A 22676-nucleotide genomic window follows, 5' to 3' on the forward strand; every position below is an offset into this window, starting at 1 on the left:
AGCAAAATGTGAAAGTCTGTGCACCTCATGCTTGGATTTCATTGTCGCAAACGTGGCCTCCGCGAGTCGCTCCGGCTGCGCCCTAGCGGAACTAACCTCGGAGGCCACAATACGAAAACAGGGACGCTAAGCTATCCAGAACGACGTACTGACAACCGTATAAATAAGGGGGCTTCTTTATTTCTAAGGCACAAAACATCATTTATTAGTCTAAAAACACACAAAAAAAGTCACATTACGGGAGGTAAAATCATTCAACTATCTCTTGGTGCAAACACAACTACTGCAAGAAGTCTCGCTAGCGTCCACAGTGTTGCACCCGATGTATGAAACGGAGTGCAAGACCATTTCTTTTTTTTATGGCGACTCCACAAAAACAAGCTTTCAGAACGTCTTCTATATTGCCTTGGCTTGTCAGAAGAAAACTCATCACCACTCATGACTACACTAAGCAAAAGCGAAAAAGCTTTCAATAGCCCACCAAGCAATTAATAGTGCACAGTGAAACAAGTCCAACCCTGCAAACTGAAAATTGAGCTCACGCGTTTTACGTGCGAAAACCAAAATCAGATTTATGAGGCAGGCTAGAGTGGAGAACTCTGGATTAAATTTGACCCCCCCAAATTCAATGTGTGCCCAAATTGAAATACAAAAGTGTTCTTGCATTCGACACCCATTGAAATGTGGCCTGGAATTGAACCAGTGACCTTGTACCCATTTAGCTATCGCAGCCCCTACAAGTGAAATTTGTTCCAGTGGCAGTTCATGACGTGTAGAAACTTGTAGATTTCCCGCCGTCAGGTGCTTGTGTGACGTACAGGTGGTCAGGAACACAATGCTGTTTCAAGCACCGTAAGACACTGAACAGAGACATCCCAAATATGTTTTTGTTGCTTCCAAAGAATTGGAGGTGAGTCATACTTTATAAGTTTATGCATTAAGACATTTGACCTTCAGAGGAAAATGGAAGTATTGTTTAATCATGTACAGGACATAGTTTTCAAGATATTTCCCTCTCAAGGGAGGGGACAATAAAATGATGTATATTTACCGTTGCACAAACAAGGATTTTGTCAATTAAACCTGCGGTATGTTCGTACCAATCCGACTGTTTGTGACAGCATCAAATTCATGGGGCTAAAACATAGTGGTCAACAATATTTGCTCAGTACAAGCAAGCGCAAACTTGCTCAGGACAAAATTAGTGACAGCGGAAGTTCAAAGCAATTGTGTGTTGATATTCTTTTTTTTTTCTTGAAATGCACATAAAAGAGCTTAAGGCACTGTAATAAATCATGTTAAAAACATCAATATTTTAAATTTAAATAGCTAGCAACAACAAAAAAATTTCTTTAGCTAAAGCTTTGACAAGTATACTAATAACCAAGGCTTCACAAATGCACAGTACACTTGAAAATGTCGCAGCGGCAGCATAAACACAGTCGAGCGCAACACACTTCCCGTTGCGTTGGCGACCTAGGACAGCTGCAAACACTGGGCCCGTTTAGGCTATGTAGTTTTGCCGGATGCCGGCATGTAATAGGATTCGACTCATACAGCTGAATCGTAACACAGAGTTTGTAATCCAAGCGCGTGCGCGAAACATGCGTCGACATGGAAATACACTTACTACACCTAGGAAATTCACCAAAAAAATGCTACTTAGCAAGAAAAAAAAAATATTTTGCTTCTCTTCCACAAGTCATTGCAGACTTTTTTTTCCTTTTTCTTTAAGATAAATAATTGGCTGCCTATAGACCAGCGATGCACACACATACAAAAAAAAGTCTGGAAGCGGCAAAGTGTCGGTCCGTGCTAAGCCTGCTCGTATCTCTCACGTCCTTGCACTTTCCCCATTTGAGGATTCCTCTTCGCTTCTTCATCTTCTTCCTCTCGTTTTGTCTTGTCGAAGTCCATCACTCTGCCTATCACTGTCCCTGCGCTGCCAACTCTTCTTCGATCAACTTGCGGTACTGCGCGAAGCCGCCTTCGATGCTTCGCACTGTGCGGTTGCTGCACACCCACAGTTCCTGGCACACCATTTGGATGAGTCGCTCGTCGTGGGACACCAACACCACACCGCCCTGGATTTTTGGAGAAAAAAGTTTTTCGGTGACGACAATGCACCTTTTGCCATAGGGAGATTAAAGTAAAATGCTTTTACACTGATAAATTTTTCTTTGAAATGCACATATAGTATTGATGAATTTCTTTCTACTGTCATTAATATTGCAGTCATAGGTTCATTGCTAGACAAGAAAGTTTCATATTCCAGCGAAGCTTGTATTGCTTCAAAAGTGTCGTTGGCATAGTAGGTGTGACCGCAAAAATACATTGCGCCTGCGAGCTTAAAGAAATGTTGTCCTCGAAAGTAAGCCAGTCACATGCATATATGTATGTGTCATTTTCCAATAACTGATGCTCCCTTGATCGTGGGTTTGATGGCGATCAGCCACTCCTGACATGGCACTCTGACCTTTGATCGTGTTCACTTGTCATTTCACGTTGGCACACTTCATTGTTTCCTGGATATGAACGCATGACCGTCGTTGCCTGTAGCGGCTGAAAAGTTGTGCTGCTAAGCACCTGGATGACGGTCCAATTTCCGTGCGTTGAGAAAGGAAGCAGTTAGGAGGGCAAGTGCTCCTGAAATTTTTTAATATTTTGCGTCACAACCTCAGCAACTGAATTACTGACCACCTTAAACTGTCTCCCTAGTTTCAACCTTCAATCTGCTGAACTAATATGGAGGTGAAGTGGTCATGCAACAACATAGCAGCCGACTACAAATATTTAAAGAAACATGCAAGTGCATGCAAACAGACAGAAGAAAAAAATCACACCCTTTTTCCCCTACTTCTAACATACCTGAAACCTGTTCAGGGCATGTCCCAGGGCTTCTATGGTCTCTATGTCCAAGTGATTCGTAGGCTCATCAAGAATTAGGAAATGAGGCCTGGAAAGAAAAAAAGCAAGCAATCTCACAAACACTTGACAACACCAAGCCAAACAATAGAAAATACGAAACCTGCACAAAGTAAATGGTGCACACTTCCAGCATCCATCCCTTACCCGCTTTTTTACATAAAGGAAACTATGACGACTTTCTTGCTATCGAGATTCCACGATAGAAAATGGGTCTATTTACTAACTTCAGCAACTAAACGTAGCTGTATTCGTCACAGGTGAAGCCATGTTCTGGCAGGATTGGGCCAGAACATGGCTTCATCAAGCATGGTAGTGCCATGCTTGATGAAGCAAGGTTGTGTTCAAACTCGGCCAGTGATGAAGGCCATAGGACACAAGATGCAGATGCACGTGGGACAGGCGCTGCACATCAAGTGGATTTGCTACAAAAGAGATTAGTACATGCATTTTGACGCAGAAGGCTGACTGAACATAAAACTGTTACAGTGGTCCTCATGATCAGATTTCAAACATAAAACACTGATTTTTCTTCCTTGAAACAATTTTGTTGTACTTGGAATTAGGTTGAGTAGTTAAAATTTTATAAGTCTAAAGTTCACCAGATGCCACCAAGATCCACGGCATCATGGCAAGTTGTCGCAGGAACTTGATGGAGGCATCGCTAGAAATCTTTCATGCTTCTTACTTTTTCTCGTTTACCATCCCTCTTACTGCACAGCTGTGATGGCACAGCTGACATGGAAAGAAAAAAAGAAGAATCGTGGGTGCAGCGATCTCACCGTAGCATAGACATGAGGGCGAACGCGACTCTGCTCTTCTGGCCTCCAGAGAGACTGCCAATGGTCTGTAACGCCAGGTCACCCGTGACACCGAAGGAGCCCAACTGTTGCCTGTAGTACTCAGACTGCTTCCCTGCAAGTGAAGAAACAGCTCCTTACAGCTGCTGTTTCAACGTGAACGTGTACACAGTATTTATCCACAAGAAAGGCACCGGGAAGAAGGTACGATGAATGTGCTGCCACCCCAAAAGCCAGCTGTGAACAATGCAAAATCTCTCTACGGTCGTACGATATTGCAACAAATATCATTCCCGACATCGCAGTGTCAATGTTTATAGCATATTCATTCTTACTGAGAAAGTGTGATAATATAATTGTGGGAGTTAGTTTCTTATAGCAATAAGATGGGGGCTGCTGAGAGAAGCCCTAGTAGAGAGGGGTGTCTCTGGATTACTGCTAGTATCAATCTTCTGGGGTTCGCTCCTGAGCCTAAGTACACGAGTGTATTTTCACACCGCCTCTATCGGGATGTGGCTGCTGCAATCAAGAATGAAGCCTGTGGTCTTGTGTTCAACAGGAAAACACATCTGCTAAGCCACCATGGCAGGTTGATTATGAAGCTGAAAAAGTAAAGTTCGAGTTTACTGTAGGGTGCACAAAATGGCTAACTTTGATTTGCACTACGACATTTTATGGTCACAAGGAGAATGGTGGTTGAGGCTTAGGTAGACGAACAGGAGAAGCACGGTAGATCCATATAAACGGCTTATAGAGGCAGAGGACCTACTGGCATTGTCTTTCGAGAAACTATATTAGGACGTCAACTTCAATCACTGGAAACAAAGTGAGGATGAACTCGAGACAGAGCCACGTGCACGCACCGGGAAACTGCTTGGCCATGAACTCTAGCGAGGAGATGCCCAGTTCTAGTTGGTCGACATGGTGCTGAGTGAAGTAGCCTATCACCAGGTTACGGTGCACGTGCCGCACTCCTGCTGTCGGGTTCAGCTCGCCATTGAGGATCTTCAGCAATGTTGTTTTGCCGGAGCCGTTGTCACCCACCTGGTTGAAGAGACCACAACTGCACAGTTAGCCTACGGCACAGTATCAGCTTTAGACACCAGAATGTCTGTGTAGAATGACGAAAATTAATTTCTACCACATGGAGAGCTCTTTAAACTTTGGAGGCACAAACTTTCTTTTTTTCTTTTTGCCTACACTGGAGTGTGGCTACTGCCACTGGGAATCAAACATGTGACCTTACTCTAACTAGCTTAGCGCCCCAGCAAATTATTACAGCAGGCCTATTGAGGCTAAAGCTCTCCAACACAAATGTGGTTATATTACACAAGTCCATGTGGAACTTCATTATTTTGGTTATTTTTCATGTATCGAAGCACTCTGCCCACTTTCTTATGCGCTATTTGTGCATGTGTATAAGATTAGGATTGGGTGCACAGGCCAGTATTGGTCAGAGCCAAGGCAATGAGAACGCTGCACACGCTCATCCAGAAAAGTGAGAGTTTGGCTCCCGCCTATGGCATGTTATCTTTCGTGCCCTTTCATATCACTTCAGCTTACAGTTTCTGCTTATCAGTCACCGTGCTTTCTCTCACATCATTATCCGTACTTAGTATTAACAGTTGTGACAAAACTCCCAAGAAAGTACTCACGATGCAGATTCTGGATTGCATGTTGGCCGAGAGGTTGACGCGTTCCAGCACGTTCTGGCCGGGGTTGTAGGCAAAGGACACCTCGTCGAGTTGTAGGATGGGAGGAAACAGGGGCTCCGGGTCGGGAAACCGTAGCGTCACCGCGACCTCCTTTTCTACGGGCTTCAACTCGGGTCTACAATGGAAAATTGAATTTCTTGCACAGTCGCAACCTCCACATGCCAATGCCTATTAAAGAATCCACTGTTTGAGCAACACCTTTTTTTGCTAAGACAAGCTTTATGCAGAAGATTAATGAAACGGACTGCTATGTCGGTGCAATTACAATTACGTACCATGTTAAGCCTGAAGCAATATCTCAACCTCCAGCATAACTCTGCTAAGGTACAGAAGTTGGGCATGTAAGTTGAAAGGTTCTTTTTAAAATGTGAAATGCTTCGACCATCTCATTAGAAAGATGAAAAGTTCAATTGATTGAGCAGTTTCGTGAAAATAAAAGTGACAATTTTTAGTGCAGTTCCTTAATGGAACAGGAGGCAGGGTGTTGATGACAGAAGTTGTGCTAAATTAGACTAACTTCAAGACTCACAATTTTTCCAGCATTTTCAATTTGCTCTGCACTAGGGAGGCACGCTTTGCGTTGAACCGGAACCTGTCAATGAAGACCTGCGAAAGGAGAAAAAAAAAGAATTAGAAATACAACAGTGTTATCTATGCTTGGTTACAAACTAAGAAAAAGTGTCAGCTCCGCCTACAGCCATTACTGTCCCTCCCACATAGAATTTGCACAAGTGCTCCGTCCAATAGTGCTTACTCATTTCCACGTCAAGCACTTCACGAGGGTTTCAGATAGCTGACTTACCCATACAGACTCACGTTTGGGTCACTGGTTTAAAGTCAGAAACTTGAATGTCCCAGTAAGTTTCATCATGGATTCTGACATCACTGTTCAGCCAATCGTAATGCTTCAGGTCATAACAACAAACCTTTAACCCTAATATTATTATTATTTACATTAGCCCAGGTAAAGTACTAACTGTTTGAGCGGAAACCAGCTAGCACAACTGTCTGTGTAGAATGATGAAAATTAATTTCTACCACATTGGGAGCCCTTTAAACTTAAAGGGGCCCTGCAACACTTTTCGAGCATGCTCAAAAAGCGCTGCCGATCGGCAGTCGAGGCTCCCGAGAACACGCGAGCCAAATATTATAGTGATGTGCACGGCCTGGAATTCACAATAAATTCTCAAAGTCAGCTGAAAATCGCTCCCTCTTCTCTCGACAAATGATGTATTAGTCCGCAAAATATGACGCGATTGTCGGCAGTTCCACCATTGGCTGATGTTATAATCACGATAACACCCTCATTATTACTTTCGTTGTTAATTTTGAGTTCAATAAGTAGATAATATGTATGTTTATATTCTGTTATCGCGTTAAAAACACCGAACAAACATTAATATTAGCACTTCCGGTCTCACCGACAGCTCGTCTGCTCGTAGTTGCGTGGTTCCGTTTTCTTCGCCATGCGCAGTGCCGAAAACGTGAATATTTCTGTGCTTTTGACCATCGCCGGTTGCCGTTGAGAGTGGCAGCCGTTCGAGTGTTGCCTCGTCAACTGAGAACTGCATCGTCGGCACGTTCTCACGACCGACCGAGGCACGGGCGCAGCGTGTCTCCGATAACAATGCTGGAGTCCGGTAATGGCGGCGCTTCGGGGTCGTCTGCCGGTGCCGTCTTACGAGGCGGTGTATCGGAGTATGGGCCGAAACCGATCTCAGCTGTCATTCGTTCCAAACGAGCGCGCAGGTTTGCTTCCATGGTTGGCAGAGCGATGAAAACACTACGGCGTTCGAGGTGCACACCCAACATTACCAAACCGACGCGCAGTTTTCAAGCACGCGCGATACACAGTGCCGATCGGCTCCGCTCGACGAGAACGACGCAAGCCGACCAGAAGTGGTGGCACAGACCACGTGGTTGCGCCCAGACGTCAGAGAGAAAAAAATGAAGAAAAAAACTCCGCCGGCGCTCTTGGGCGGAGCCTCGCTCCTCTGCGCTCGCTCCCTCGATTCGCTGCCTAGCTTTCCGCGCGCTCGCGGCGTTGAGTTGAGGGAGAAAGCTGCGGAACGTGATCTCTATAATTTGGTAACACCACTTAGACTTGACGGATTCGAAAAATTTTTGCGGCATATGACTCGTGAAGAGTCATACGTCAATAATGAGACTATTCCAATATAACTAAGAAAGGTGTTGCAGGGCCCCTTTAAGAGCACAAGCTTTTTTTCCTTTCTGCCTACGCTGGAGTGTGGCTACTGCCACTGGGAATCAAGCATGTGACCTTGCACTAGCCAGCTGAGTGCCACAGCAATTTATTACAGCAGGGCTATTGAGGCTAAAGCTCTCCAACACAAATGCGGTTATAGTATTACACAAGCACGACTGTCTTTTGCAGGTGAAGGGCAGGCACACCGTGGCTCTGTGAGCAGAGCTTACATTTTTTCTTAGGTTGTGACCGAGTATAGTTTGGAAGCAAATTGAATTGCACTACGCTTCACACGACATTGAGGCAAAAGTTTAGCACTTCATCGCTTAGTTTCAAGGAATTAAAAGTTCACCATGGATTGATTAACACTGGCAGTGAAATGCATTTGCATACCTGGACGTGTGCCTTGTACTGTTGCTGTGCCTCGTACTCGCGCTGCTGGTTCTTGAGCCGCTCGGTCATGACCTTGACGAAGTTCTCGTAGTTGCCCCTATAGCCTGTGATCTGTTGCGAGTGGAAGTGCAGGATGTCGGTGGGCACAGTGTCCAGGAAGAGCCGGTCGTGGGAGACCACCAGAAGTGTCGTAGGCCAGTCCTGAGGAAGAGATGACAATTAAACACAAATCTACCAACCAATGTGGCATGCACAGATATCACGTCCAGGCTGGCCCATGTACTGCTGACAAGCAGCCATTGAAGTGACGTTGCAATAAAAAATAAAGCCGATTAAATTTGAAACCAACAGTACTACAAAACATGCCATCAGTTAACACACAAGTCATAACACATCTATGATACAACACACTGGGTTAACAAAATAAAACATAATGCGAGATAAAACCATAGCACAAAATACTACAAGAAATCAAATTAACACAAATCTGGACAGGCGTTGCCAAGACAACCGAACAAAACATGTTACTCAGTAGCAAAATGCAACACAAGAAAACATAGCAAAAATGCACAATGTGTGAAAAGCATGACGGGACATACACTGAAGAAGCTGTAGCGAGAAGTAAAGACCAAGTAAGCACAAGAATGCTCACCTGTAGGTAGTTTTCTAGCCAAATAATTGCTTTCATGTCCAACATGTTTGTAGGTTCTGTGGGACAGAACAGGTTTAAAGTCAGTGATGTGAACGGTGCACCATTAAAGTTCAGCATAACAGCTGTGACATGGGCGATGTACACTTGATCAAAGCTTTTTAATAGACAACCACAAAAAGCTACGTTTTCTTGCCACCTGATGATGTGACACAGATTCTTTCTCATCAAGACCTTACGCGGTAAGGCAAAAGCTAAGATAGGTAGGTGCTTAGATGTTGAGGCAATCACAGAACAAGACATAGGCATAATGGGGTAGACTGTGAGATAACACAGCTGTATAGTGTTTATTGTCTCACTTTCATCTGGTTCACCAACAGCATGCATACCTAGCTGCAGAACAACACAGTTCCATTTTTGAACACATAAATGACCTTCTGAGGAACACAATTGAAGGTGGCCAAGAAGAGTTGATATAGTGAATCACCTAAACCACTTCAAGGATGGCTGGCATTTCTTTCCAAGGATTTTGAATGCGATTTTGAATATTATATCAAAAATAAAATAAAGAAAATTTCATGTGAACACTTCTTAGTTTCTCTGTACAATGTAGTGCTTTCAAGGCAAGTGCCGTAGCAGAGGTAATAACACGTTGTACAATTCAGAAAGCAATAAGGACGTGCACACTACTCATTATGGTTCATGTCTTCATATAAATGTAAAGCTATGTCTTGGTACAACAGAGAGTAAAATAGCAAAAATGCTATATGCCTAGAGTAAGTAATACTCTCAAACCTCGTTATAACGAACACGGATATAACGAATTATCGGTTATAACGAAGTAAATGAAGAATAGCCTTGTCATAGCTACAGTGCTAAAAATAAACGTTTATAACGAATTTTCGGATATAACGAAGTTATTTTCGTGGCAGATGAGACTTTGTTATAATGAGGTTTGAGTGTATATCGCAGGATGTCAGAAGGTGTGGAGCAGCTTACCGTCAAGCAACAATAAGTCGGGCCTGAAAAAAAAAGTAAAAAAGGTTCAGTTATAGCAACAAAAGGGAGAAAAACAAGTAAAATTGGATGTGCATATTACACATAGACCAAAATAAGGCCTCTTCTCTATGCACCCTGCACGCCCTTACAACTGGCTACACCTCTACTACAAAGGCTATAAAAACCATATTTCGAAAAATTGGTTGCTGCAAACCAGGTTAGAAAATTAACTCGCTTCCCAATGTTCTCAGTACATAAAAGAATAAATTAACAATTGCTACAACTTACCTAGTGAACAGTGCTCTTGCCAACGCTATTCGCATTCTCCATCCTCCGGAAAACTCTCTGCAAGTCAAGACAATAATAAAAAAAGTTTATTATCACAATCTCATTCCTTCGCTCATGGCAAAGTCAGCATCCTTTTCACCAGTGTGCAGCTGGCTGGGCTATGAGAGGTGCCGTAGTGAGGAGCTCCAGATCAGGCTTCACAAACTAAGGGCTAAGTTACTTAGAAGTAAACAAGTTAATGTGGCATTTTGCTCCCACTGAAAGTTTGCCTAGGTCACCAGATATCATAAGTGTGACATCATTCTCAGTAGCTAGCTTGTATGGCAGTTACTCGCTTGTCATGACTACGCTTGCTACTTTCCAAGATTCCTGCTGCATGTACCACATGGTGGTCTGCAATACCAGTAACGGTAAACAAACAGAAAAAGCATAGCATTATTCCACTGTGATACGTTAAGTACTACTTTCCGTAACTTTTGTTGCAATAGAAGCATGCCTCGTGTTGTCGAAAATATCTGCTCCGGTAAGTTTTTGTTCTCGGGCATCTAGCCTGGGCTTCCCAATTCCTCCAATCTTCCTTTCCCTTTTCTTTTTTAACACGATTGTAAATCTTCATAACCTTCTCTTTTTGTTGCATCCAATTTGCGGTCTCAGTTTCTCTAAACTTGTTGGAACAATCTCGGTGTCCCCTATAAATTTTTCCAAGAAACTATGGAACCCATTACTTCGTGGTCAGCGGTTGAAAGCAACAACCACAAGACGCTCACAGTAACGCACATGAGCCCCGGCATTTGCAGCAAAACAGAACAAGTGGGAGAAGACAGTGAATATGAAAACACACTTGTCTCGCCCAGAACAATAGAACATAAATACTGCTTTCAGGCGAGTTTAGCTTTACGGATGTTTTCGTAAGCAGTACGTACAAAAACACAAGTCACAAGAAAGACAAGACAATGCTGTTGACTCCCGTGCTCTGTACTTATGAAGTGTAGTGTTTTACAACGCGATCACAGTTGAACTAAAACTTTTTGTTGGGCTAGTTGGTGCATTTTAGAGCGGTGAATAAACGGCGTCAACGAAACAACGACAAGAAGAAGAGACTTGTCTCTTCTTGTCTCTTCTTCTTGTCGTTGTTTCGTTGACGCCGTTTATTCACCACAGTTGACCTAATGGTCACCACATCTTAGTTTTCAGCAAGTAAGAGTCAATGGAAATTGAACTTTGTGTAAGCTGGTCTATAGTGCTTCTGTAACATCAAAATGAAAACTCTTACCACAACGGCAGGCTCAGTAAGCCAGAGAAAACAAATGAAGAAAACAAAGAAGCAATGACATAACCGAGCAGGTTTAAAGAAAGTGATTAGAATCAGGATGGCCAAAAGACTTGGAAATTTGCAGTGTAACACCAAAGAACTATAGCTGAGGTTTTGGCATGAAAATGATGAAAAAGAAGATTTGCTTTATCGATTAATAATGCTTCCCAGCCAAATCAGTGAACACAGAGTTCTGAAGGAATACTTTTAATTAGGGGTGTGCGAATATTCGAAATTTCGAATATTTTTCGAATAGTGTTTGCTATTCGATTCGATTCGCACTGAAATTTTACTATTCGAACTATTCGAACTTCCCAAAGACAAATGCAGTCAACGTCCGGTTAAAAGTGACCCCTTCAGATTTTTAATATGCTTCACCTCATTACACTCTCGTATTGCGGCAAAGCTGCCTTTCAAGCTCCGTTACAGTCGAACTTAGCCAAGAGACAGTCAACGTCTGATTGGAAGTGGTCCCTAGATTTTCAATATGCTTCACCTCCTCACACCCCCGTATTGCGGCAAAGCTACCTTTAGAGCTCCGCTACGGTCGCAAATGTATTAACTCAAGAAAACGCTGCTTCCAACATGGAGATGAAAGATGTGGCAGAGTTGGGGGCTCAATTAATGCTGTTTTAGACCTGAAATTTGGGCAGGAAGTCCGAAAAATCGGACGCCGAAGTTTTTTAGCATCCAAAATTTCAGATGTTCTTATATATCGACATCTAAGAGGCAGATTTGGAACTCTGGACTTGAAGGGAGCACACCCTTCTCTGCCACATCAGTTGGGCTTCCACAGCAGTTGAAAGAGGAGGAGAGGCTGAGGAAATGGCATCTCTGCCTATCACGTGTAAAGTGTTGTCGGCAACACTTTGGTTGCACCAAATCATGTACATAAACAATTCGGCCTCTACATTGCCTCACTCTTGATAAGAACGACAACCATGAAATATGACCCCACCAGCGCTTCATCAACCTAGCGAAAAGAAACACTTTCATGTTGTGATCTCACAAGAACATACTTAGGGATTCTCTTCAACTTTTTCTGTAATTCCACTTCAAATTATTCGAAAAATGTTTGAGAAATATTCGAAAATTATTCGAAATTATTCGATTCGATTCGCACTCAATCTTTATTATTCGAATTCGCTTCGCACCCAAAATTTTGCTATTCGCATAGCTCTACTTTTAATCCGAAGATTCATTTGGTCTTGCTTTCTGGGGCAGTTAATTAAAAAACAGGGAGGAAGGAGTGGTAATGTGAAAAATGGAATCGAGCGATCTGAACGAGGGAGACGTACCGGGTTTTCTTTTGCTGCATTGTAGGGGAAAAGCCTAGACCGGCCAGGATAACTGAAGCCCTTGCCGGTGCCTTGTCGGCATCTATGTGCTGCAGTTCTTGGTAGACTTGGCTCAACCGTTCATTCAGCGCAGGGTCATCTTTTTCGGCCCTGCAAAACGAGCAAGAAGATCTTGTAGGCTGTCTGCACAACCTGGAAAAACTGCCCAAAGAAGCACAAATCTGCAGAAAACAAAAATGTATGCTTTTTTGTAGAGATGCACCTAGGACTGTACTTCAGCACGCACCCCTCACCACGTAATCAGTACTGCCGATTATACAACACCATGTATTGAAGGGTGGGAAAGATCCTCCTGCATAAACTGCATAACCACACAAATGGCTGCCTATCGTAGCATTCAGTTCTTTATGAAGTCAACATGGCACAACTGCTGACACCAAAGCAAGGTTTCAGTAACAGGCACTGAGACCTGGCTAGTTGTTACTGATCTGGTACACTTCTGAAAGCACAATAAAATACAATACCGTAAAAATAGAACACAGGTAGTGCTTGCCTGTGTTCTTTCGTGGGATCGTATTTTTTGCATTTTCCGAATCTTTGTTTCAGGTACAACATAGATTTGCTATGCCGAAACTTCACCAGTTCCACCGTTTGTAGTGTGCACGTACCTCACAGGAGTACGGCCACTAGCGTGGGTTCGGACTTAGCGAGCCAACGGGGCCGCGTCTGCCGTCGCCTCGCGTGAACTAGCGCGCCGCTGCACACGTACGTTCGAGCGCAACAGAGGCGCCGAGCGCAGCGCGGCAAGTACACAGTACTGCTCTCGAAATCCGCAACACTTTATTGCCTGCGGCAACACCACAAACGCAGTACAACGCCCGCTCCCAAAGGCGGCGGGAGAAGCAAAACAGGCTTAACCACGCCACGGGCGAAAGTACAACACAAAGGGTGCCGCGAGCACGTCTCCGCGGGCAAAAGGGCTCACGGGGACACGCCGCTGAGAGAAACGTTCCCTCGCGACTATGCTGCGTGCTCTCACGATCAGCGACCAAAACAGGGCCCGATCGCTCGAGCAAGGGCAAACTCCGCTCGCGTTGGCTTCGATAGATACGGTTTCGGCGTAGTAAGACCACGCGCGAATGCACCGCACCGCTCTTCAGCCTAGCGTTCGGAAAGGACAACGTAAGGTAAGCGCTCGCCGCTGGCGCAAGGCACCGTTGGCGAACTCCGTCCGAGCGAGCCCAAACAAAGGAGCCGACGGACAGGAAAGAAAATGCGTGCTTACCCTACGAGGTCCAGAGAGTGTCTCTCCCGCCGCGCAAAACGTCTCGCGAGACGCGAGCACGCGAGACTCGCACGCGGTGCCACCGTCGAGATCCGGCGCCGGGGTGAGGGGGTTTAACGTCACCCCGCTCGCCCAGCGCCGTAGGACGGCGGAGGAGGGGAGCGACATGATCGGACATGAGGATGGCAGAAATAGGCGAAAAAACCGCGCAATGGCGACGGGCAAGCCTCAATTCCCACACGTTGCAGTGTTCAATCTTTTTCTTTCAAGGTAAGTTTCATGACAACACATAATGTGTTGCTGTCAAGCCGTTAAGCACGATTGTTTGCATCACTTGCAGCCGCACTCCGAGCTCCCTTCAACCCCTGTGCAAATCACAGGCATGCAAAACTATGTTATTGACAAATCGTTTCAATTCTTGTTCAGATTCCCTAAGCATATTAGCTTGTCCGGAATTCCAATATACATAAGGGGTTTTACAGAATACCGGTATAGGAGTACTGGAATACGGACGATGGTATCGACGTCTTGTGACACTTCGTGCAACCACAATTATAGGCACGTCTGTATGTTTTCACCTAGTGTCCTTGAGGGAAAAAAAAAGTTTAAAAAAGACCAGCCATTCGATATTAGGCCGCTGCCGAGAAGTTACACCAGCAGAGAAGTAAAATGCACCAGGTTTTTGAAATAACAATTCTATGCTTGTCTGGTTCATCTCAGCCCGACCAGATGGCACCACCTATCCGGCCTCTCACATTTATGCCTACAGTATTTGGTATAATGCTAATGCAAAGAAGTTTGTGGACAAAGTAAAACTGTCTCTTGGCACGACACTAATAAGAAAAGAGAGCTCTCTGCAAGACGCATGCACCAGTGACTGTTGCATGAATGCTTGTCACATACCGTAAGGGGACTTCTGCCTCTCTCATAAAAAGCCAAAAAGGAAATGACAGGGTCAATTAAGCGCAATACAAGCTTTCCCAAGCTAGCAACGAGTTGAGCACACTCACACTTTGGCTGTGAGCTCCTTCTCTTCGTTGAGCAACCGCTGCCTCTTCTCGTCACAGGAGAGGACACTGTCCAGTGCTATGGTGTCGTCTCCCACCACCTCCTGTTCAACGTGCAGCACAGAGATGTGCGATGGAATCCTGAGCTGACCACTGGAAGGAGAGGTAATAATTTATGACACATAGTTTTTGTGCAGTGTAACGGCAAACAGACGACAGTGCAAAGAGCAAATGACATTGAATTACTTAACACTGCCACATTTGCAAATAGTCATTACCAAAAGAAAGAGTACTTAGCCGTCCCCCTAAAAATGTGAAAAACCACACAGGAAATCTATAGAGTTTTATAAAATGGAAATTTTGTGCTTGGTTAAAGGTTTCTATTCCTGGTACCTGTACTAGACCAGGGCAGTTGATTTAGCAACACAGCTAAGCAAGGCACTAGCAGATAGAGAAGTAGAAAGGGTTCTTTTTACAACTTAAAGTAGTCATTAAAGATCTTAACACCAGACTGAGACATTGCAAACAAACAAGCCTGGTGTGTAGAGCACTTGGTGGCAATTAATGCCTGCGAGAAGCAAAAGCTGTCATAGAGGGCCACGCACCCCTCTGTTCAAAGGAGATGTGTTTCGAGAAAGAGCAAAAGTCGCGCGAATGTATGTCCTAGCTAAAATGCTCCCTAGATATGCCTTAACTTCCTGTGCGTAACCAAAAATTTTTCATGGGGCTCGGTGAGGAGGCGCTTTAAATGAACAAACCACGTTTTCATTAAGCTGATTCTGGTAAAAACGTTGAGTGATACTCCATCACATCACCAGGCTTTCCCATGATTCTTTTGTCTCGCTTTGCATTCTTCCTGCCAAAACAAAAACTGAGCCTACCTGGAAAGCATCCTTAGAAGTGTGGTCTTTCCAATACCATTGCGGCCCACAAGACCATAACGCCTTCCACAGGCCAGTGTCAAGTTGGCCCCCTGAAGGAGTGTTCTGCAAGAAAGAAAGCAGTTTATGTTTGCACACACACACACGTTTAACTATTTTCCAGAGTGCAACAGTTCCCATTGACTTACTTGTCACCGAAGGCAATGTCGAAATTTTCCACACGAATGTCCTGTGTTCGGTTGCTGCCCTTGCTTTCCATACGGGCTTCTCTCTTGCTGACTGCTTGGCTGGCTGTGGCAGCCTTCAACACTGGCTGACTGCGAGAGCAACAGTCTATAAAGAACTTTGCATATGGGTGTTCCTGTCAATACTACAACACATCCTGGCAGTCTACAAACTGCACACGTAGTACACGTATGTTGCCATAGAGAGAGAGAGGAAACATGTTTTGTCAGCTTGCAGCAGTTCATGGTCAGCTTGTGTCAGTTCAAGAAACACTAAAAAGAAACACTAAATCGGCTTAGACTGATAGATCATTCTTTGAAATATCTAATGTCATTAAGTTTTCCACCACTGGTTCGTTACTAGAACAGAAAACGAATGTCAAAGTTTTTACATTTTGAATTGTTCTACAAAAATATGTGAACGAAGCGCTTACACTGGGGTCACCTTCTCCCCACTGACTTCCCGTTTCTCTTGCTTCTGCTTCAACTTGGCCTCTGCTTTTTCCAGCTTCTTCTGGTCCACTTGCTGCAAAGATGAAACAAATGACTTAGCAAATCACGATTCTCGGCATTCAGTTGCTTAATCTGATGCTGTGGACTACACACTAATTCATGTCTTACAGCTATCCCGCAAGGTCGACGGATTGCGTTCGAAAAGAAAGGCACAGATGAAATAATATTCTTAAAGGGGTCCTCAATCATCCCTCGCGATTGGTGAAAAAGCACATACAGCAGAAAGCAGACGTTGCTTTGAACAGCTCAGCCAAATCTTGCAGTCGTGTGCAACAAGGAGAGTTCACAAGCGGAACGCGAAGTTGCCACTTTCTCAGGCGCCCCCTATTCATACAGAGGCCCGTACGCAATCTTCAAAGGGCCCTCACACAACAGATTGCTGCTATTGGTCGATAGCCAACATAAACAAAGAGTGGCGTTTAGATCAGATGTGCTTCTTGCCATGGGGTGCCACCAAATACCGGGCACCACGCTCTACAGTGTGCTAAAATTACACAGTAGCAATATTAGCGCACTAAAGAATCACTGCTGGAGTGAGCAATCGCGTTTCATGACGTGCACGTGATACAGCTTTTTTCCCCCCTTGTCATTCCCCCGCCCTCCCCCTGTGTAGCTTCCAACTCGCTTGTTGGTATGCAAGAAGAGAGAAAGCACTCAAAGCATGCGACAAATTCCTCTAACTCCGCTTGCACTTCACAGATTCGAAAATTTTTGCAGAAGTCGATTCGTGAGGTCAATAATGATACTAAGGTCAATCGATCATTATTTGGAAAAGTTGTTTAGTACCCCTTTTAACCGTTTTCGTTGTATAAGTATCGAGTCTCTGGCAATTGAAGGAAAACAAGTTTTTCTTCACATCTTGTCAGAGCAAGAGAGAACATATGTGCAAGGAAAACAACTTTCGTTAAAAACCCCTGTGAAACTTACAGAGGTATTCGAAATAAAAGTGGAAAGCAACTTGCTGTACGAGGTAATGCATATGGCTCTATTAATTTTGCCGCAACAGTGGATGCGCACCTCCTTCAATTTGTCATTTGTTTGTGGACTGCCCAGCTCCTACGTGCAACACCGATAACTATTAAAGGAAACACTTGAGCTTGTCTGCTGCCATCAGTTACAGCCAAAAGATAGAAAGACTCGTAGAAATATATTTGTGCTAATCGTGTCGTTTTCATCAGCTACAACTTTTCAACCGAGTGAATGAAAAGTTATCTTAGTTTGATTATGAGCTTGCTGTTCCTCTTAAATGTGGATCCTGCTGTGCTTTATACACACAAACACATTTATTTTTGTTAAAGGTTATCATCATCAGCATATTTCAATTCCCACCGCAGGACGAAGGCCTCTCCCACTGGTCAATTTTACCCCACCTAGTGCAAGCCAGTTACGTTTTATGACTGTTAACTTCCAAATTTCATCACCCCACTTAACTCTGCCATTCTCGGCTGCACTTCCCGTCCCTTGGTACCCATTACATTGCTCTATTTGATCTGTCCTTGGCATTACACGGCCTTCCCAATTCCATCTTTTCCTTTTAATCTCAATTAGAATATTGGCTAGTCCTGTTTGTTCTCTGATCTACTCTGCAGTCTTTCTATCACTTAATGTTACACCTATCATCGTCCATTTCATCACACACTTTCCACTTTAAGGAGAGTGGTAATCTGCCGGTCACCATTTTAGTAAAGCCTGCCATTGTGCTCCAGCCTATATTATTTTGAAATAAGCAGCATACATACATACACCCACGCATACATTAATAGAGTATAACAAGGTACTTGTTCAATGTAGAAGAGGTGAGCATCTCTTGTGTATAAGCAAGGGCAAAGAGAACTTGACGAGATAAATGTGACATGCTTGTCTAGATAGATACACACACTATCACACAAATCTAACAGTGCAGTGTAATCGTGCAAAAATAAAAGAATACAATTACATTTTTGGGCGTCAAGACCTGCAATGTGCAAGCACAATGCTTGATCATTATGCTCACATCTAGCAGGCCCCTGCTAATGGTTGTGCACATGCGCCAGCGAACACATAATGTGCGTGACTGCAACACTTTGCAGCATTGCGGTTACGCACATTGTGCCACACAGCCTCGTGCTAAATGTGTTCAAAGTTCCTTACCAATGCACTGTCCCTCTGCTTCATCCAGATGCTCTGAACTTCGTCGGTGGTGTTCTCAAACTCGGCAGCCAAGGCCTTTAGCTGCACCGGTGCATTTAGGACCTTTGCAGGGGCACCGTGGCTGTCACCATTCTGAATGTCAGATTCCCTAGTCGACAAAAATTGGTAGAACAAGGATGTGTGAGAACACGGAGCTTTGCTTTAGGTTTACCCCACTCAATCTATCGAAAGTTTATTTCACCAGAAAATTCTGGATGGTAATCAGGGTTAAAAGCTGCTCTAGGCAGCTTGACTGGGTCTCTATACTTTCATTGACAGCATACGACGTCCACAGCACGAACATGCACATTTACAATTACAACATAGGTGAGTAATACTGCAAATTTTAGGAGGGATCACGTCAAGTAATAAGCATAGACTTTTAGTGGATTAAATTTTATGGCAGTCTTGAATGTTTTTTTAATACATTAATTTGCTCAGTAAGGCTCACTGTAGCTAAATAACCGTTTCGAACAATACAAGAGCAGGTAAAAGGAGAGGCAGCTTTGTGAACTTTTAAACTTCACGGAACCAGCACCCATCATGGTCATGACACAAGCAGCGTTGCATTTGCACACATTGCGACAGGCGAATTCCGGTGCTCTGTGTAATGTCATGGCAACTGTAAATAGCTGCCCTTCACAGAGGACCTAGATCCGAGCCTTCACGACAATACAACCACATCTTAAGCGCAAGGTGTTCACACATGTCGCAACACTGCGCTATGCTCTAGCAGTGTGCAAATCGAGCAAATTCCCAGTGCCACTGCAATGCCAATGTTTTTGAGATGAGGCAAGAGAGGATTGAAGGAACTTCTCAAAGAGCAATTGGATGTGAAGACAAGGTGTTAGAGGCTGCAGAATATCCGGTGAAACAGCTTTTTAAAGTATATTCATACAACGTAGATATAAGTTTGATGATAAGTAACACACAAGTAATCCATGAGTTTTCAGTGATTCATCAATTACTTTCTTAGAGCTGTATTCGGTAACTGCAATCAATTACGTTTTTAAAGGAAGTGACTGTAATTTTCTTTCTTTTTTTTATGTAACGTCCACTACCCCAAAACAGATGACAGAGTAGACTGGATTTCTGAACTAAGCACTCCGTGCTTACGAGAATGTATTTTGTCTCTATTCCGAGGTCACACTGGGCACGGGGAGGTGAAGGGGCGGCAAGGGTTGATATACGTCAGGTCACTGACCGCGCGCACTTCCTTTTTTGCGTCCCGTTCTCACAGAGCAGTCACCAAGGCGTGAAACACAAAAAGCAAAAGGCTTCCAGTTCTCACCCTTTCATGACGTGGAGCAGCCGAGCGCAGATCTCCCGGATCTCATCTTCATCTTTGGTGTCGCCGGCAATCTGCAGCAGCATCTCCCCGACGGCATCGTAAACCTCTTCGCAGGTTGAGAAGTCTTCCTTACCACCGTCCAAGACGCCTGTGCGCGCAAAAACACAAAAGAGAGAGCCCCGGACTGAGCACTATCCACGCAGTTTCTTTGTATCACGTGCGTTTGTATTTTTTGTGTATTCGCTAGGCACGCGACTAGCGAAAGCGATAAAGCGTTGACAGCTACGACGAAGGCGAAACTAGCGTGCTGGGCTCGCGGACGAGCTCGGACCACTGAAAGGCAAAAACGACCGCCGACACAACTAACGTGGCTCACAACGAACCCTAAATGAGTATACGATTCCACAACGGACCGCGCTCTTCCCAAGGCCAAGTACGCCTAATAATTCTAAGCTTAGACGACGCGACATGAAGTCAGCTTTATGAATGGGTCGGCCGATACGCCGACCGACGTCAACCTCGGCAATGACCGTGTCGACACAGTTCGTGGAGCTTGTGGTAGGCGAGAGACTCCGGGAGCATTCCTGGGATGAAACGGTTCACGTACCTTCGAGGTAGTCGAATAGATCTTCGTCAATATCGGGGAAAGCATCGCTTAGCACGTCTTCGACGGCTTCCATCTTGACGAGAAAGGAAGGGGGGGTAGGTTGCCAACATATGTACACGATGTGTCTAACGCTAACGCCCTTAGGTAAAAAAAATGCAAAATATTAAAAAGTGAGTTCAAGCTCTGATCCTAATATACGCTAAAGAATACCAAACTAGTCGAAGCTGCATAGTTTATTGGTTAGTTTAGGAAAAGCGAAATGCGTTTTACTTTCGCATTACGTTGGCCAGTTTTGATTGGTGCTGCTTACAGTGTACTAGAATGGGGCAGTGGGCTCACTGCCGTATCCCTGCGCCGCGCCGCCGCGGTCCTCTCCGCGTCGACAGCTTGAGCGCCCGCCAGGGGCGCTGCCGCCAGTTTCTCCTGAAAACTCTCGCGGGCTGTAAAGCGCGTCCCCTTGGTCGGTGGGGGATACGCTGGTTACGCTGTAGTTGCGGGAGTATCAACAAACGCGAGGTTGGTGGCGGGGTGAGGGCCACCACAATGACACAAGAAGAGATCACAAAAAAAAAGAGAAGGGGAGGGGTTCGAGCGTTTTATTCTTTTTTTTTTTTTTATACTGACTCAAGTAGCTGAACCTGCTGCTTCCATTAGTGTGTGCCCTGCAGCGCATGTTCACGCCATTCATTCATTTGAAGGACCTTTGTCGGCATCACGCGCGCCGCTTTAGTGCACTTATATATGCTTGTTTTTCTGAAGGATCGGCATCTGTGTCTATCCGCAAATCGCAACTGTCTCAAAGACGGCCCGCCGCTGCATCTGGAAGGAAGGGACGCGCTTTTTTACAGCCTCCGGTGGTCGTGCACATAGAGCATGCAGCGTGCGTGCAGAGAAATTTCTGGGGCAGCGTTTGCCAACAAAAAACAGCTGGACCCAACGAAGCTAGGAGTGACCGCAGAGTCAAGTATGACAGCAATAAAAGCAAGAAAACGCGCGAGGGTGGTGACAACAAAACCGTACTCGTGCTTTAGTAAAAAAAAAAAGGGGGGGGGGGGTAGGGGTACTTCTAAAAAAATAATAAAGAACGCTGGTATGTGGCTGCTTGTTTCGCTACCGAAGTCCTAAGCACAGAACTATACTGACGGATGAAACGGGCTGGATAGTGACGTACAGAAAAAGGAGATGTAGAGGGGGGCTGAAGTAGCTCTCATTAGCAAGCAGGGGAGGTCCACAGGGATTGGGCTCTCTTTGGGATGCCCCAGTTCCTGGTAGATCGACGTTGTCGTCGGCTGTCGACTGCAAACATCGCCGGCGTTTCTTGCTGTCCTTTATTTTTCATTTTCGTAGTCGACTAGCAGATGTTCATACACGTTTGTTGCATCTGTTTATTGCTCGACCACGAGTGACATTTTCGGCATTGATAATTCATATTGTGATATGGCAAACATTTGCGCATACATAGGCAGGGTTTTGTGTACATAAAATCAGTATGTCAGTGCGTGACACTGTCGAGTGTTTCTTCGTGTCCTGTTTTATCCGCGCTGGTGCAATTCCAAGGTGCAATAAAAATGTGTACGCACGTGATACATGTTACTTGTTATGTACTCATATTACTATGTATAAATATTTTTTTTATTGGGTATACGAGTCCACTGCAGTTTTGGTAGCCTTAATTGTACGATCTACGTCTGTAAATAAAAAAATTTTTAAGCGTACGGTGCGGATACATTTATTACGAAGCCGAGTGATTCCGCCCATTATTGATTCGCGAAAAAAAAAAGAACATTAAGTGGGTTAGTTACACAGACCAGCTAGATCATATATACGCCGAAAAAATTTTAAAAATGAGGCGTTGTTTATATTCGGCATAGTGGGGCTCGAAAGGCGGGAGTGAAGTCGCTATGATAGGTACAGTGGCGAAAGTGCATTGAAAATCGTATCGATCAGCAGGACAAAAAAAAAAAAAGAAAAAAAAACGAACGCCCCCAACTACACACCCTGTTATTGCAGCGGCTGCGTGGAGGAGCATTCATTTATGCAATAGCCGCTTAAAACATCGCTCGCCCTCCGTAAATCAGTCACAACGACAGTAACTCATTCCACAACACACAGAA

At 44.6% G+C, this 22676-nt stretch overlaps 1 protein-coding gene across 1 annotated transcript; it reads right to left on the reverse strand.

The window, feature by feature from the left end:
• Positions 1-952: 952 nt before the first annotated feature.
• LOC119389848 (ATP-binding cassette sub-family F member 3) lies at positions 953-20708 on the reverse strand. The gene is made up of 18 exons (XM_037657248.2): positions 20563-20708; positions 19956-20103; positions 18626-18773; positions 16417-16508; positions 15947-16075; positions 15759-15863; positions 14881-15030; positions 12586-12735; positions 9976-10032; positions 9688-9710; positions 8692-8747; positions 8040-8240; positions 5970-6046; positions 5381-5555; positions 4589-4769; positions 3708-3840; positions 2869-2956; positions 953-2084 (listed from the first exon to the last, which is right to left on the reverse strand). The coding sequence occupies exons 1-18, from the start codon at positions 20633-20635 to the stop codon at positions 1929-1931; spliced, it is 2142 nt and encodes a 713-aa protein (XP_037513176.1). The 5' UTR covers positions 20636-20708; the 3' UTR covers positions 953-1928.
• Positions 20709-22676: the final 1968 nt, after the last annotated feature.

This window comes from Rhipicephalus sanguineus, chromosome 4 (genome assembly GCF_013339695.2).
Source record: "Rhipicephalus sanguineus isolate Rsan-2018 chromosome 4, BIME_Rsan_1.4, whole genome shotgun sequence".
Taxonomy (NCBI): domain Eukaryota; kingdom Metazoa; phylum Arthropoda; class Arachnida; order Ixodida; family Ixodidae; genus Rhipicephalus; species Rhipicephalus sanguineus.